Here is a 19,055-nt window from a genome sequence, read left to right on the forward strand (position 1 = left end):
CAGATGTTCACGCCAAAGTGGTAGATATTGGTAAACACCACACCTACATCCAGTATGGCAGCCATTATCTCAATCAAGCAGGCACAACAAACAAGAACAACAACAGTTTTGTAATAGAAAGTATATGTAAAATGATCAAATAACTAATAAGTAACTAATGAAACTTCCACAGGGATTGGACAAGAACAAACCAAACAAATTATGCCTACTTCCATCACGTATGCATCTGTAATCTGTATTTTGCAAACGGCCATGAAGTGCAAGGCAGAGGCTACAGCCTATTATACCAGTTATTACGGTTTCTTATTGTTCAGATATGGAGTGCGGGAAGAATGATTGTTTGAATGCCTCTGTGTGTGTTGTAATTATTCTGATCCTGTTCTTACAATCCCTGTGTGAGCAATACATAGGGGACTGTAGCATATTCCTAAAGTCATCATTTAAATCTGGTTCTTGAAACATTGTTAGTAGACTTTTCTCAGGATAGTTCATGTTTATCTTCAAGAGTCTACTTGTTTGCTTTTTTCACCATCTCTTTGACACTCTCCTACAGATGAAACAAGCCTTTGAACATTCATGCTGCCCATCTTTGCATACTGTTGTGTCCTGAGACAGAACGTGAAGGACACATCACTACTGCAACATGTGTCTTACCTCAGACAAATAATCGATGAGTGGAAGATTGTGTGGGCTGCCTATAGAACTCTGGCAGTTGGTAGATACAAGCTATAAGTGGTTCAGAGTACAGAACTGGGTGAGGATAATTAAGGAATTAGGGTAGGAGAAATTCTGAGTGCCTCCACTTGCTACATAACATTTGAAGACTCCTCTGACATATCTCTCAATGTAACTTATCATCAGCGGCCAATCTGCTGCTCTGAAAATGTATCTCCGTAGCAGCGGTTGGTGCCAAGGCTGGTCAAGTAATCTTAAGTCCAGCAACATGTGACACAGAGACGGTGTCGACTGGAGACCGCATTGCCCTACTCTTACTTGTGTGTGGATGTGCTCCTGTTTATATGGCCTGTATGCTTTCTTCCAGAACTCTCTAAGTTGCTGGTCACGTACATATTGTTCTTTCATTACCATATTTGGTCATGTCAGGAATTAGTTCCTGTTGCTGGCTGCGTCTCAGCATGCAGCCGGTCACATAGCCCTGAGTGGAACTCTGTCACAAGGTGCCTTGAGGTCGGCTTGTGCTGTTATTGTGTTTCAGACATTGAGGCAACGCTTCTTGGTTTCCCTCTAGCCAATTTCTACACTACCTCAATGGAACAACTCTCAAATTTTCTAATGTATGCATCTGGTGGGACTGAGATTTGCAACAATGCATTTCAATATCCCCCATTTGTCCTATGTGGTAAGGGTTCCACACTAGAGCAGTCTTCTAGAATGGCTTGCATGAATGATTTGTAAGTGGTCTCCTTTGTAGAATAATTGCACTTTCCCAGTATTCTGCCTATAAACTACCTGCTTTACCCACAACTGAGCCCATGTGATTATTCCACTTCATATCCCTACAAAGTGTTTCACCCAGATATTTGTATGTATTGGCTGATTCAAACTGTGTCTCATTGGTGTTATAGTCATGGAATACTGTGTGTGTGTGTGTGTGTGTGTGTGTGTGTGTGTGAACTGTGCACAATTTTATATTACTGAACATTTAAAGCAATTTGCCAAACCTTGCACCACTTTGAAATCTTATCAAGATATGATTGAATATTTATGCAGCTTCTTTCGGACAGTACTTCATTATAAGTAAGTGCGTCATCTCCAAAAAGTCTGAGGTTACAATTAGTATTGTCCACAATGTCATTAATGTACATCATGAACAGGAAGGGTCCCAACACACTTCCCTTGGGCACATCAGAAACATCAGAAGTTACTTCTACATCTGATGATGACAGTCCGTCCAAAATAACATACTGTGCCCTCCCTACCAAAAAGTCCTCAGTCCAGTCACAAGTGTCGCTTTATCATACTTTTTGACAATAAGTGTAGGTGTGGCACTGAGTCAAATGCTTTTCAGAAATCAAAAAATATTGCATCTGCCTTACTGCCGTGATCCAAAGTTTTCAGTATATAATATGAGAAAAATGTGAGTTGGGTCTTTGAATCCATGCTAGTTAGCATGGGGGAGGTTATTCTGTTCAAGATACTTGATTATGTTTGAGCTCAGAATATGTTTTTTAGATGCTACAACAAATCAGTGTTTAGGGACATTGGAAGGTACCTTTCTTGTGAGTTCTTCCAACTACAGGACTTTTTATAAAAAGAGACATTTGAAAAAGGAGTTAAGCATTTAAGCTTTTGCTTTGCTTTGCTGCCCTCAACTTCAGTTTTTGTCTCATTAAATAGGGTCTGGGCACTAACTTTGGTGCCTTTACATACGACCAATTTATTTGGGTGTTATGAAAGATCATTCAACAATATTTTTGCTATGGTAATCATTGAAGGCTTCACGCATTGCTCTCTTGACAGCCAAACATGTTCTATTCAGCATCTCTCTATTATAGTCCTTTGCTTTGTTTTACACCTATAATGCAGTAGTCTCTATTTATTTATAAGTTTCTTTACAGTGAATGTATACCATGGTGGTCCATTATGAATTGTCCTGCTGGGTACATTTCTATCTATTGTGTGATCAACTATTCTTTTAAACTTGAGTCATAGTTCCTCTACTTGCTCCTCCCTGTGCTAAAAGGTTCCAAATTCCTCTTTGAAATATGACGCTACATATTTTTTATCTAGTTTACTGAACATATATATCTTTCTGCCAGATTTGGTTATCCTTTGTACTGTGATACTCATTGTCGCCAAGACTGTGTCATGGTGACTGATACCAGTTTTGATGAGGACATCCTCAAAGTGTTCAGATCCATTTGTTGCAATTAGACCTTCCACCCCCTCCCTCCCCCCTCCATCAGGGTTGCTGAACAAGATGTTTCAGGCATTTAGTAATGCTTCACATGATGTCTTTTCACAGCCACCACTAAGAAAACCTTAATTTTCCCAGTTGATTGTTGGCTGATTAAAATTTCCACTCATGATGACTGTATGTTTTGGGAACTAATGTTCAAGTGAACTTAGGTTTTCTCCAAAGTTTTTGGTTACATCAGGAAATGATTTTGTTATGCAATAGAAGGATCCAATTACCATTTTATGCCCATCCCTGATACTGAGTCTTTCCCAAGTAATCTCACATGCAGCTTCAATTTCTGTCTTGATGGATTTGAATTTGTTGTCTACTGCTACGAATACACTGCTTCCATTTATCATTAGCATATCCTTTCACCATATACTTAAATTTTCCCCAAAAATCTCACTTCTATTAACTTCAAGTTTCAATCAGCATTTTGTACCTAGTATTATGTCAGCTTCACTGCTTTTCAGGAGTGCTTTGAACACTGTCACTTTGTTGCGAATACTTCAGCAGTTAACCTCTGGATTTTAATACTCTCACCTGTAGGAGGCATTTCTTTCAATCTTCCACTGATACTTCTGGGTTTCCTACAGCTATTGTTACCTGAATTTGATGGAGAGTCGCCTAATCTAAAAAAGGCTGGTGTGCATCCCACACAGTGCCAACTACCTGGGTAGCAACCTTTGCTGGTAGAGTACACCCGACCCAATTAGGGGGGGGGGGCACAGTTCTCAACTCTATGGCACAAGTTCAGAAGTTGCAGCACAGCTTGTTATAGAATCTTCAAAATCTATGGTTCAGTCCCTCCTCATGACTCAGAACCAAGGGGCCACAATCAGTTCTGGGGACTATGCTGCAAATAGTGGGTTTTGTTGAAACTCCATGCAAAGGGCTAGTCTTCTCTCCCAGTTTCTGGAACGATCCAAGTATGACCTTGGAGCCCAGACAGCAGGTATAATTTGTTCCAACATGCACCACTCTGTGCAGCTGGTCTTTCAGTGGATGCTGGAATAGCATCTTCACATGTTGAATGAGGCCCTTAGGCATACACCTTGAGTGTACCTGGTGTCCTTTCCCGTCCCTTGCTGCCAGTTCCCTAAGGGACACCATCATTCACCATACATTAAAACTGTCTGTGGCTGATGGACACCTACCCCGATGACCTAATAGACCACTCCCCTTTTGTGTTTGCATCCTCTTGACACAGGACAAAACAGGTTTCCCCAAAACAGGTGACTTGAGTCTCTCAGGCTGAGTTTAAGGGAAGGACAGCACCTAGAACTTGTTGGTTTGGGGGGATTGGGATCACACTGAGAGTTCTACCTGGTCCCTGTCCGCCCCGTACAGGATACCTAGCTCTACCATCAAAATGCCGCTTGCAATCAAGTACATGAGTAATGACAGATCCCGTACTTTCTACATAGGCCAAAGTCAAAAATGGATTAATCCATATTATATAAACCCTCCTAATATATCAGGAAATCGATGTTGTCATCTTTAATTATCCTATATAAGTAAACTCAACTTCGTGATACTAAAGAATGATCAAATAACAATTTCAAGAGAAAAATAAAGAATAAAAAACCATCAGCTGATGGTATTGAAAAATTCACTTGACTTATACACCTAAAATGAGTATTGTGGGATGCTCACCAATGAAAAATAGTGATATCCACAAGAAGAAACACCAAAATTACTACTGTCAATAATTTCACTGAACCTGTGGAGCTAAACATAACTCCATTATCCCAACTAATGACAGAGCAGCAACTTCACCAAAAAAGAGCCACAACTGCTAGTAATGATTAATTCACTTGACCTTTGTAGTTTCAATAAAGTCCCCAATATCCACCAAAAGTGACATGTAGTTATCTGAAATTTAAAAGCCATTTATGAAGTAGGATGTACATAATTATTTCCACTTTACCTATGTAGCTGAAATCATTTCCACTATATTCACAGCCACAAAAAGCCACCCTTATGTTTACAATGTACCATACGTACAATAAAAAAAATGCCATCATAGTAAAACTGTTGGGTTAAAGTTTGTTGGGTTAAAAAAGGGCATGTCACTCAGACCCTAGGACAAGAGATGCTGGCCAGGTGTTCTCTCTCAGCCAGTTGTATTAAAGACACGATTAAATATACCTTAGAAAATTACTTGCCTGTATTACCTTTTATTTAGAGACAATAAATTACAAAAGTTTATGATCCAGAGACATGTGTGGATTGTAGTGGACTGTTAAGGCAGCCAGTCCACAGTGAAGTAGCCGAAAGGGCACGCGTCAACTCACGCCGTCTGGCGTTAAGTCTGGAACAGGATTTGTAATGAATGTGATAAAGAAAAGAACGTAGCTACTAGAACACTTAACTTTTATATTGTCCTTTGGTATACAGCATTCTGGATGATACAAGTGAGACTCTATCTTGAGGTACATGCAACGTTACAAATGGTTAATGGCGCCTTGCTAGGTCGTAGCCATTAACTTAGCTGAAGGCTATTCTATCTGTCTCTCGGCAAATGAGAGAAAGGCTTCGTCAGTGTAGTCGCTAGCAACGTCGTCGTACAACTGGGCGAGTGCCAGTACGTCTCTCGGGACCTGCCGTGTGGTGGCGCTCGGTCTGCGATCCTGACAGTGGCGACATGCGGGTCCGACGTGTACTAATGGACCGCGGCCGATTTAAGCTACCACCTAGCAAGTGTGGTGTCTAGCGGTGACACCACATGGATAGCATAATTACAGGGAAAAAAAGGAAGAAAAACCAAAAAGAATTAAGATCTGGACACTTGTTACCAATGAGGATGAAACAGGAGGAAGTTCAGATGAAGACTCTCCATTATAAACAAAGAAATTAAAAACAGTATTGTGGACATTGGAGGAACCTCAGATTGAATAGCTCAACTTGTAAAGATTAACAGAATTAATTCCATGGGAATAGTCATTTGTTCACCCTGTTCTGTAGATTCCATCAACAAGAAGAACCTTCAGGCGTGTGGATCAGGTCAGGTTATACATTTAAAAAAAAGACAAGCTAATAATAGAAGATTGATCAGTATATCACTATACTGCTCAATAATATTCTGAATCAATGTGGTCTCATTTTGAAGAGGAGGTAGAAAATCATTGTGAAAAGTTGCAGGAGGTTGTAAGTGGTGTCAAATGCCTTTAAAGGGTGATAAGGGAAATTTGAGACTAAAGTAGATTAATAGTGAAAGAAAAGTTCTTCAGTGCGTATCTTCAGAAATATGCAAATGACAGAACAGAGCAAATATAGTGGGCAGTAAAGACCGCCACCACTTTATTCTCATAAAAAAAGAGAAAGCAATTTTCTGCACTAAGAAAGGGAAGAAAACAGTGAAATTTCTACGTTAGAAAAGATGTCCACTTCCGTAGTTTGCATCATCTTGAATTCTATGAAGTGCAACTCAACAAATTATGCAGGTATAAATTCTGCAAGCCAGTTGGCGTGGCTGCAGAACTACCTGTCAAATTGGGTTAACAGTATCAGCTTGGTTCAGTCCTGTGCTGTTAGGCCAATTTTATCAGGCAATTTGATGGTAGTTTTGGGAATTTCCCACATACGTCCAACTTACTGTTCAACTGAATGCCAGTCAGCATCAAAAAATAGAAGGCATGAAGTAATCCAAAAAATTATTTCAATATGTTGTGGTGTAAGTTTGTAAGCAATGTATTCAGAGTATTGTAGATTACATCAGTCGTGTAAGTAATTTTTTCAAGTTTATTTCTTGTTTCTCCACTTTTTAGAGTATTGATCAGTAGCATTTCTTGCTGTGTTTTTATATATATTCAATTAAACTTTCTTCAGATCATAAACTTCTGCAATTAAGAGTATGACAAGGAAATTGTATGAGAAAAGTTGCTGGTTGGCTTCTGATGACATAAAGCAACAGACATCAAGGAAACCGACTTTTAAAGCAAAAGATAGAATAACAAGGTTGGCCAACCATTATCTAAGATTGTCTCAAGGTCTTAGTTTTTTCTGTGCTAGAATAATATTGCTAAATTGTATGTGTAATTGGATGAAATGTGCATTCCAAGAACTAAGTAAAGAAAACCATTTGTCAATAAAAGTAAACATAATTTTTGGCATCAGTGGGAAGTAACATGATAACGTGATTATGTACAGCCATATTTCAGCTCAAAGTAGTTTGTGTGCAATGAGAAAGGTGGTTGGATGAGGTATGTTGTTATGAATGTGATTGAATTTATAGCTGGTGGAAAGGGCAAAATAGCAATAGTGTTGATAGCATAGGCGTGTGAAAGGTTACATCTGTAAATGGAGTGCAAAATATTGAAATAATGTGAGTGGGCTTACTTACCCAAAATATATAGTAATACACTTATTTATTACAGTGATGATATGCATAAATATACTACTGGAGAGTAGGTTCCCCACTCCAATGAAGAATATATCTGAACCATACTTTAAGGAATTAAGCACAAGATTAAACACATGATGGCATGTGATTGACAAAATGTAAAGAGTACACACTACATTAGATTCACACCAAGTATTGAGCACTATTGACAGGGGCTCTCAAATTGATTAAATATTTCTATATTTACGGAAAGTTGTTGATAAGATTCCTCACAGGTGGCTCCCAATCAAATTGCATGTCTATGGAGGATCATCACAGTTGTGCTACTAGATTCATGATTTCCAGTCAGAAAGATCACAGTCTGAAGTAACTGATGGAAAGGCACTGAGTAAAAGAGAAGTGATAACCGGCATACCGCTAGAAGCGTTACAGGCCTTCTGGTGTTCCTAATCTGTGTAAATGATGTAGCAGACAATCTTAGATTGTCGTTTACCATCTCTTAAAGCTAACAGAAGACCAAAACCAATTGCAAAATGATTCAGATGAGATATCTTCGTGCTGTAAAAAGTGACGATTATAAACAATAAAAAATGTGTGTAGTGATAGGAATCCGTCAAATTTCAGTTACACAGTAGATCAAACAAATTTAACAACTGTCAATTCAACTAAATACCTAGGGATTACAATTACAAAAATTTTAATTGGAAGCATCACAGAGATAATATTGTGGCGACAGCAAACCAAAGACTGTGTTTTATTGGCAGAACATGTAGAAGATGTAAGAACCCCACTACATTACACTTGTCCATCCTCTTCTGGAATACTGCTGTACGGGGGATCCTTACCAGATAGGATTTATAGAGGACATTGAAAAATTTCAAAGAAGTGCAGCTCGCTTTTTATTGTGGCAGAAAAGGGGGCAAGAACATTATGGATATGATACACTAGTTGTCGCAGCAGTAATTAAAACAGAAATTTCTTACTATGGAGAGAACGTTTAAATTTCAATAACCAACTTCCCCTAAAAATGTCACAGTATTTTGCTGGGTTCTACTATCATGTGGAGAAAAAACCATCCCAGTAAAATAAGAGAAATCAGAGCTCACATGGGAAGACTTAAGTTTTTGTTTTTCTCACTACCTGTTCAAGGGGGGAACCATAGAGAAATAGTCTGAAAGTGATTCGATGAACCCCGTGCACACCATTTTAGTGTAAATTGCACAGTACATGTACATGTAGGTTTTTACAAAATAAATAAAGCACTGAAATTCAAACTTGCAGTGATTTATTTAGATAAGTCATAGAATAAAAGATTTCAAACCATGATATGAAATGCACCATTCAGTGTTTACTTGATGCTAGATGTTCAGCATGGTACTGATTCACTTTTAATAATACTGGGCAGTATGTTTTTTTATTTGTCTGTCTTTCTTGGGTGTAGCACGATAGTACTGTCATTCTGGTTGTGCCTTTTGTCTGCCTTGTGAGGCAATACTAAGAAACTTTAAAACAAAAATCTGTCTACGAGACTTCTGTTGCTTGTCCATCGCATAGTGACAAAATGAATGATAGAATGAAGATTGAAATTCTGAACTTTCATTTTACTGAACAAGAACATATTAAAGTTTCTTTTCGATGTCCGCCCAGATGCATATCTGTAAAATTTAAAAGCACTTAAACCTATCAGCGTGGTCTCCACAGAAATTTATCCAAGAGATTGAAAGACTCTAAAATGTCATCTTTTATGTAGTGGATTTGGTGAATTTGAAGACACACCATGCCCTAAGAACTAAATTTGACAATAAATGAAGTATACTTACTTTTCCTTAAACAACTGACCATTATGCACTTGTATTTTTGAAGATAAATTAGTGTGGTATCCAAAAGTTATTAGTACTTTATTGGTACATGCAAAATATGTTTTGTTTATTTTATTTTTTATTTTAGTAATGTGATTTTGAAAACCATCTTGTTTTAGATAGTGCTCTAAAATTACATTTTCATACGATCTAAACCAAGTAGCCCGTGGTGTAGTGGCTGGCATTGCTGTCTCTGGATCATGGGGTCCCAGGTTCAACTCTTGGCCAGGTTGGAGACTTTCTCTGCCCAGGGGACTGGGTGTTTGTGTTGTCCTCACCATTTCATCATTCTGGAAAGTGGCGAGACTGAACTGCGCACATATTGAGATTTTGTACGGTCACTGATAACTACGCAGTTGAGCGCCCCACAAACCAAATATCATCATCAGGTGTATTCTACAGATTAGGAAATAAAGATAGAAAGAAAATATTCATGAAATATTTTTCTAATCGTATACCAGTAATGGTAAACTGGCATTGAAAACTAAACCTCAGCAATAAAATAGTTCCAGGATGTGTCAAATTGGGTCAAGTGACTTGCCTAACTATGCCTAAGAGAAGTACAGCAAAAAAGACCAAATAGAATTGAAACACATGTATTACTGAAGAGGAACAGAACAGGAGGAAGTTCAAACAAAAGCTTTATTGTAGACAAGAAGAAAAAAAAGTATTACAGATATTGTCGGAACCTCACACTAAATAGTAAGGCTTGTAAAGATATAAATCATTTGAGCTTATTCATTCATTCATTCATTCAACCTGCTCTGTAGATCCTCTCAAGGAAAGCCTTCAGTGATATGGAACAAGTCATGGTAGACTTAAAAAAATATTGCTTTGATTATTTTACTCACACATCGTGTTATTGTTTTAATTTTCTGCTGTTCTCTTTTTATTCGGTCTTACATAATTTGTTTCTTGTTTGTGTATTATATGCAGGTTATTAATTTGTTCAGATTTAAATTCAAGCGTCCAAAGAAAAGATTATCTTGACATGGAAGAGTGTTATTGTTTGTATCTTCTGTAACATGACTGGTTTTACAAAACAGTACAGTATGCCCAGTATAGAAATATAGTGCTGTGTGTTTCCTCTTTCAGTATGGACAAATATCTCCACAGCTTGCCGTTAAGGTGATGCTTCAGTTTGACAAATCAATCAACAATGCGTTAGCAACAAGAGTGAAATCAAGGCTAACTTTCAAGGTATGTTGTATCTTTCTTTGCCCTGAAGAATTGAGGAAGTTGCCTGTGTTAATTGATTGGAATAGGTGTCACATATTACTTATTATTCTGAGTTCTCATTTGCACATAGGGTCTTATACTTAATACTACTATTTACACATGTGCCTTTCATTCTGCCAAATACTTTTGCACTTATATAGTTGGTGCAGGGCTATCCAGGCACCACTTTTAAACTATCTGTTTATATTGTTGTTTTTATCATGTTGAAACCAGCAATAATCTTTTTGCACTTACTTACTATGTAAATTCCATATACCACATTGTACTTGTTTTGACACGTGAAATTAACAGTGGGAAAAAAAATTCAGAAAAATTTCTTGGCTTTGTGATTACAACTGCAAGCAGGTAGATAGATACCTCTGGATGTTACTAGCTATCTGTTGTTTCAGCCAACATTGTGCACACTATTGGGGAAATGCAGCAGTCTGCCAACACAGTACTCATTGAGGAACAATTTCTTGAAGGTCGTGTTGTAAATGGGAATGAACATTAGTCTTGTTGAGCCCTTATTTTAATTTTTCTTGCTAGGACCTATCTTAGAGCATTAAAAAGTGTTTTGTATATTCCTCATAATGTATTTGATGGGGTTGATCCCCGGTAAACGTTCTGCTGCTTGCTCGGATGATAAAAAATGTATGCCAGCTGAAGCTGTTGCAGAAAGCACATGTCGAGATTAAACAATGGAAAGTCCAAGTTGGAATATCAAGAATATTATGAAAAGTAATTTACTCACCGTAAATATGACATTGAGTTGCGGACGGGTACAATGAAAAGACTGCTTACATATTGAGCTTGTAGGCTACAGCCTTCTTCAGAAATTGAAACACACACACACACACACACACACACACACACACACACAAAAAAGCAGGCCTACGTCATGCATACATCACAGCTATCTTGAGTAGGATATTCCATATTTCAGGGCATGATGAGAGATAATCAAAGTACTGATGAAGAAAATGTTTCAGTTGTTCCAGTCTGGGATGATATTGGGTGACAAGGAGGGCATATCTTTATAGCCAATTCTTGGGGTTGGTGGAGGATTTGGGATGTGTGTGGATAAGGCGCAGGATATCTGTTAGTGGATTATTTTTTGGGGATAATGTCTCTCTGTGAGACCTTCAGCATACTGAGCAAAGGAGTTCTCATCAATGCAGATGTCATCCATGGGTGGCTAGGCAATTGTTGAAGGGAAAGTATACAAACAAATCAACAGCACAGCTATGAGCACCTTCATGGAACCATCCAGTGCCAACTCGTTTGTGTGCCATCTCCAGGAGACTTTCGTGACATCCCAAAATGCAAAAACTATAGTCTGACTCAGGTTCATTGATGATATCTTTATGATCTGGTCTCAGGGGCAAGACATCCTATCCTCATTCCTTCACAGCCTCAACTCCTCTCTGATCCAATTCACCTTTCCCACCGCAACCCAACTTGCCACCTTCCTGGTTGTTGACCTCCATCCCTCTGATTGCTCTGTTCACACCTCTGTCCACATTAAAACCACATAACATCAACAATAACTTAATTTTGCTATCCCCTCCACACCAAAAATCACCCCGATGTCGGCCTGGCCACGAAAGAACAATGTATCTGGACTGATGAGAACTCCGTTGCCCAGTATGCTGAGGTCTCAAGAAGCCCTTCATTGAGAGGCACAACCCCCCCCCCCCCCTCCAAAAACCTAGTCCACGAATTTACAGATTTCCCATGATATATCCTCACACACTCCCAATACTCCCACCACCCCCCAAGAATCAGCTACAAAAGACTTGGGAAGGATATACCTCATTTAAAGATATGACAACAGGTAATCAAAACCATGATGATGGATATGGTTCAGCTGTTTCAGCCCAACCTCTTACTTCTACTACCAGCTTCTCTGAACTATGCAGATCAGAATGGTTCTTATGACACATCCTTCACTCTCTTAAGTGCCTGGTCTCAACTGCCAGTTACTCACTGTCCCCACACCCTCCACCCAACGGTTTCCACTTCTTCTGCCGTGTCACAACCTCCCAATTCACATCCCCACTGCAACTTCAGTGTTTGCCACTTTTCACCAGTTCTGACAACCATCCATCACATGCCTAGCCTATGTACCTGCCACCGCTCCCTCCCACATTCCTATCTGACAAAACAGCTGCCTCTATCTAAACCCTCACCATCAATCCCTCTCCCTGCCTGCCACCTATCTCCCTCTACCTATCCCTTCTGAGACAACCCCTACCACAAACAACATAGTCTATCTGGCAAAATACAATACTGGCACTGTTCACCCTGCCTGTGTGCATATTGAAGACTCAGCACTTTTGCTTTTCAGTGATTGGTATCCTTTAATCCGAAAGTATTTACTTTCAATTATATCTTCCCTAAAGCTTTTTCTTTATAAAGTCTCTAACTTAACTACCTACTTATTGCATCTTGACACTCCATACTATTACCCGTAGAATGGCAAATTTTTTTGCCGATGATATTTTCCTGACTAGTCCACACCCAGAGGTGTGTGAATATTTTACACAAGAAGGTACTATCCTCATAAGCCTGGCAGTAGACCTGCATGACCCTTGTAAATTTAAAAGCTATAGTTTCTCCTTGGTTTCAGAGATTTTCTGCATCAACATAACAAGGCTGGTTAGTTTTATTGTGCCATGTCATTCAGTCATACAGCCAGTGATACAGACAATTGAAAAGATTGCTGCCCCTCTTAACAAGCAGAATGTTGGTGTGACCTCTCTGTGGATATCTATCCAATGTATTAGTGGTATTTAACATTAACATAATACAGACATAAGTGTAGAAAATATTAGAACACAGGAGACCGCAAACTACAATTTGTCCAGTGTCAAAGAAATTGTAGGCAGCTCTAGTCAAATTGGGTTAATTATATGAATATTGTAGACAGGCATGATTACAAGACACTCGCATGTAGTTTTCAGCCACAGCCTTCGTCTCACACACACACACACAAGCAAGGAAGCACATCTCACGCGCACATTACTGCCAACTCTAGTATTTCAGGCCAGGATGCTTGATTTAGCGGTTGTGTGTGTGTGTGTGTGTGTGTGTGTGTGTGTGTATGTGTGTCTGTGTGAGCATTTCTTTACTGATGAAGGCTGCAACTGAAAGCTCCATGTGAGTGTCTTTTAATCATGCCTGTCTGCAACTTGATGTGTCCTCTTTACGGTAAGTAGCAATCTATCTTTTCCTACATTGTTGATATTCCTACTTGGAGTTTCCGTTGTTTGATTCCATATAAATTATCAGAAGTCATTATTGGAATCCCCCCCCCCCCCAATCCCTTCCCACTCAACATTAATTTATCAGGGAATTCTTACAATGCCATCTGCTCCCCATACCTGGAATTCTCAGTGAATTTTTGTCAAGTTTGAGTAGTCAGCGTGAGTACTCTTCACCATAAATTTCATTTTGAACATGATGGAAAAAAATATGATTACCAGTATCTAATTTTCAGTGAATTGGAAAGAAGTGATTTAAATGAATGTTACTACTGCAAAAAAAGGCTATTCTTATCAGTTGTTGTTATGAGAGAAAAATTGTATAAAATGTGCATTCAAAGTATACTTACATCAAACAGAGAAATTGCTCAATCTATTTCTAAATACACATTTATACACTATAATGCCTTTACAATAGTGGTTCATTTTGAGATGTTAATGTTTTGTCTTCAGTAATTGGCTGGATTTTTCTGATTCTATGTTCAAAAACATTAATTTTCTGTGGTAGTTATTTGACAGTAGGAAAGGCAACAAATTAACAATTTTCTGATCATGTTTTCTCCATTATGTTGGAAAAGATTCCTCTTTCAATATTCTTGGTCAGCTTACCCTGATAAAGAAGTATGGATGCCTTAGATCACACCTGCTACAACACATATGCTTCATTATTGTTGACAATAACTACAGTCCAAAATCTATCATCATGAAATTGTCAAGCTATAATTATTAGTACACTATTACTTTTCTTATTAAACATGCATGACATTCTTTAAAATGTGTACATATTACAGAGTTGCCTAACACTATCCTTAATTCTATGTTCATGACACACAAGAAATTTGTTTGGAACCAACACTGGAAAATCCAGGATGGAATTTAACAGTATTATGTAAAGGATAGTTGCTAGTCACCATATAGCGGAGATGCTAAGTCGCAGAAAGGCACAACAAAAGGACTGTTGGATAGTTAGCTTTCGGCCACCAAGGACACACACACACACACACACACACACACACACACACACATCACAAAGGTAATGCACCTCTGTAGCCAGATGTTGGGACTTTGGTAGGTGACTGGAAAGGTAAGGCACGAGAGATATATTTCTGTACAAGGTTGGGAGCGTAATTACGCTCTTTAAAGGCCTCAGTGTGATCCTCGGTATATTTCAGGAAGGACCATTGGTCACTACAGATGCGATGGCCATAGGTGGCTGGGCTATATAGAAGCTACTTCTTGGTGTGGAATGGGTGGCATCTGTCAGAGTCAAGGTATTGGTGGTGGTTGGTAGGTATTATATGGACAGAGGTTCTGATGTAGCCATCTTTGAGGTGGAAGTCAACATCAAGGAGGGTGGTTTGTTGGGTTGAGTAGGACTGGGTGGATCAAATTGGGCAGAAGGTGTTCAGGTTCTGTAGGAATGTGGATAGGATATCCTCACCCACATCCAAATCACGAAGATATCAATGAATCTGAACCTGGTGAGGAGTTTAGGATTCTGGGTGTTTAGGAAGGATTCCTCTAGATGAGTAGGTTGGATAGGATGGTGCCACATGGGTGCCCATAGCCTTACCCTGGATACAGGTGCCCTTAGCTGTACCCCAGATTTGATTGTAAGGAGTGTCTTCAAAGGATAAGTAATTGTGGGTGAGGATATAGTCGGTCATGGCGACTGGGAAGGAGCTTGTTGGTTTGGAATCAGTCAGGCATTGGGAACGGTAGTGTGCAACAGCAGTAAGGCCATGGGCATGAGGATCTTACTGTAAATGGAGGTGGCATCAATAGTTACAAGCATGACACTGAGCTGTAAAGGAAAAGGAACTTGGAGAGTCAGTGGAGGAAATGGTTGGTATCTTTTATATAGGAGGATAGGTTGAAGGTGTTCGTCTACAAGAGCAGAGACCCTCTCAGTGGGGACACAGTAACCAGCCACAATAATGCCTCCTGAGTGGTTAGGTTTGTGGACTTCCTTAGACACAAAAAACAGCACTTGTCAATAGCAAATGCAGTAGTGGTGTTTTGTTGCGAGTGAAGACATTTATATTATGTAATAGTTCATATTATGTTTGTTGTGTGTAAAAATAAAGGAACATGGGAGAAATTAAAACAATTGCACAAGGATGTGGGGGTGGGGGGAGACTTCAACAAAATGAATCGCTCAGAACACTCATAATACTTGATTGGACAACTGTTCGTCAGTGGACAAATTTGTGAAAGATCATTTCACTCGGACAGTTTGAAATATCTTTATTTAGAAGTGAAAGAGGACAGGGTAGGAAGTGTCATCCTAGTAAGGTTGCTTGATGATTACAAACTGTTGATAATGTGTTTGAAGAACTCCAGTATTTTGGATAATGGAAAATTCCATATTTCCTGTGCTACTAAAGAAAGCAAACTGTGGTGCATGCTGCAATTGGTGACAAGAAGGGCATCAGGCCAGCCTCCACTATGAACATTTCCAAATCCAATAATTAACAAGTTGACCCCAAGAAGAGGTGGGAAAAAGAAGACAATGACTTGTTCAATTCACTTACCTTTTAAAGGGCCACGTTTGAGTGCGAATTTTTATTCCATAGAAAAATAGTGGCAAATATGCTAGAGGCTGTCACATCTGTGACGAAGGGAAGAACTTGAAAGCTGAGATCATTATGCTGTAGAGTTTATCACTGAAATGATCAGACTATTGAAGCTGTGAAAACCGATACACATCGACGAATACCTGCACAAACTATCAAATCATCATGTGAGCAAGAAAAGAGGAACGATTGACATGCACATAATGTTTGCAAGATGAATATGTGAGCTGCTGTATGTTGTTTGTGCAGTGCGATGCAACAGCCGGAATGTATTCTGAGGAGTGATGGGTACTCTACCAGCTGCATACCAAATGTCATGAAACCTAACACATGCCGAAGTGAGAGATCGGAAGAAGAAATGCTGGGTATGGCCTTTCTGTGGACAGAACTGGCCCTATTTTGTACAAATACAACGTGAAGACTACAAACCGACCAAGATCAGTGAGTGGCAGAGGACAAAAGGAACCCACTCACAATGCGGAACAGTCTGTGTTGGAATGATTTGATGATAAATCAATATCAGGATCACTGGACATAAACAGTTTAGCAAGTTTTGATGGAGAAATTGGTTATGGTGGAGGACAGGCTGTGTGAGACCAAACACACAGCAAATTTTTTCAGGGGACCCATAGAAATTCACAAATATGACAATTTTAACAAGAGAGAAGAAAGCCCAAGGTAAATGGATCATGGATACCAGTGCTGCAGCAAACAACCATTGCAAGCAACAAGGCAAGAACCACAGCAGAAATAACCAGGGAAAGGCTCCAGACTTTGGTGTGACAGGTACATATAATCTCTGACCATAGGATTTGATATCAGTCTACCACCTGGAGTGTGAACCTTCGTCAAAACCAGCCATTTGTGCTGTAGAAACATAAGATTTTTTAAAAATCAGACTTCAGTTAAACACTCAAAGACAAAATCAACATCCCCCTGCGGGTCGGGGGTTAGAATAGGCCCGCGGTATTCCTGCCTGTCGTAAGAGGCGACTAAAAGGAGTCTCAACTGTTTCGGCCTTATGTGCAGGTCCCCTCTCGGGTTTGACCTCCATCTTTCTAAATTATTCCGAAGAGCGAGCCAATTGGGGAAGGGCGCCTTACATGGTGCACTGTATCCGTCGTGCAATTAGACCTTTAGCCGGCTTTCTCGTCGTTGCAATGGTGTCCCGCTCGTTTTCGATCTCTTGGGCGATTACCACGCTGCACTCTGCAGTGTTTCTTTTAACTGCGACGACGACCTTGGACAGTTTTGCACCTGAGATCCAGCATGGTAGCCAGTCCGTTGTGGTGGGGCCGCCATGTACCCTGTTGGTTGTAGCCCCCTGACAACACAGGGATCGCTCTACTGATGCCTGCGCCGTTAACTCCCCACGTATGCCAAGGAGTAGATGCCTATCCTCCTGGGGTATCGGGACTCCCGGCAACGGCCATCCTGCCAGGTGGCCTTTGCTGTGGCTGGGTGGCGCCCGTGGGGAGGGCCCTTGGTCGGAGTAGGTGGCATCAGGGCGGATGACCCGCAATGAAGCGTGGTACATAATCTCTCGCTGGCGGCCAGCCGCCAGCAGTCTCTAAGCGCTCTCGGGCTCAATTTAATTCTCAGAAGTACGATCCAAAAACGTTCCCCTCCCTGGCCACGCCGCGGGAAGAGCGTAAGCCTCAGGATGGAGGTAACAGTTATTCGCCCCGATTCTTAGTTTGCACGAGAGCTGATGGGGAGTCTTTTCTCTCCACAAAGCCTCAGTTCTTCGTCAAGCATTTAGAGGACAAGTTTGGGGAGGTGGAGGGCTTGTCTAAAATGCGCTCTGGGTCAGTACTGATACAAACGGCATCCTCCGCCCAGTCACGCAGGTTACTTGCTTGTGACAAGTTGGGGGATGTTAACATTACTATTACACCACATAAGAGTTTAAATATGGTCCAGGGTGTTATTTTCCATAGGGACCTCCTTTTGCAGTCTGATGACGAGCTGCGCGCCAACTTAGAACGTAGAGGTGTTCATTTCGTCCGGCGCGTTCATCGGGGTCCGAGGGACAATCAGGTTGCTACCGGTGCCTTCATCTTGGCCTTCGAGGGTGATACGTTACCGGAAAAGGTCAAGGTGATGGTCTACCGATGTGACGTCAAGCCCTATATCCCTCCCCCGATGCGGTGCTTCAAGTGCTGGAAGTTCGGCCATATGTCTTCCCGCTGCACTTCCAGCCTCACATGTCGAGATTGCGGACGCCCATCTCATCCCGATACTCCATGTGCCCCGCCTCCCATCTGCGTCAACTGCGGGGAGCACCATTCACCTTGCTCGCCAGACTGCAGAATATTCCAGAAAGAGCGCAAAATCATGGAATATAAGACCCTGGACCGACTGACTTATACTGAGGCCAAAAGGAAATACGACCGATTACATCCAGTGAGAATGACATCTTCCTATGCCGCTGCTACAACACCTGTGCTCGCCCCGTCAGTTTCGCGACTTCCGGCCGGATCGCTGAGTGGTACAACTCCTCCTGCCCCCTTGCCAGTGGGGGGCTCTACCCACCGGGTTGCTCCTGCGCCACCTACCTCAGGGGCAACACCATCCCCCCCATCAGGAACGTCCGTCCCTGCTTCTAAGCCGGAGAAGTGTCCAACTTCTTCGGCTTCTCACGCTCGCAAGGGGTCCCTTGGGTCCCTCCCTTCTCAGGTTTCCACCAGCGGGAAGGCTGACGACCGACAGTGGCGTAAGTGCCCACAATCAGCTGGTCGAAGGGCTTCACGATCCTCCTCAGTCCCGGAGACTGAATCGGTGAAGCCCTCCCAGCCAGTTAAACCCAAGGAGCAGTGTGAGAAACCAAAGAAGAAGAGCTCTAAGCCCAAGGAACTCGCGGTGGCAGCC

At 40.8% G+C, this 19,055-nt stretch overlaps 1 protein-coding gene across 1 annotated transcript in view; it reads left to right on the top strand.

The window, feature by feature from the left end:
• Positions 1-19,055, top strand: part of LOC126251984 (transcription initiation factor IIA subunit 2) — a 39,647-nt gene that overhangs the window by 12,144 nt on the left and 8,448 nt on the right. The window contains exon 2 of the mRNA XM_049952762.1: positions 10,220-10,324. Within this exon, the coding sequence (XP_049808719.1) occupies positions 10,220-10,324 (105 nt within the window). The remainder of the gene's footprint in view (positions 1-10,219; positions 10,325-19,055) is intronic.

Source organism: Schistocerca nitens, chromosome 1 (genome assembly GCF_023898315.1).
Source record: "Schistocerca nitens isolate TAMUIC-IGC-003100 chromosome 1, iqSchNite1.1, whole genome shotgun sequence".
NCBI lineage: Eukaryota > Metazoa > Arthropoda > Insecta > Orthoptera > Acrididae > Schistocerca > Schistocerca nitens.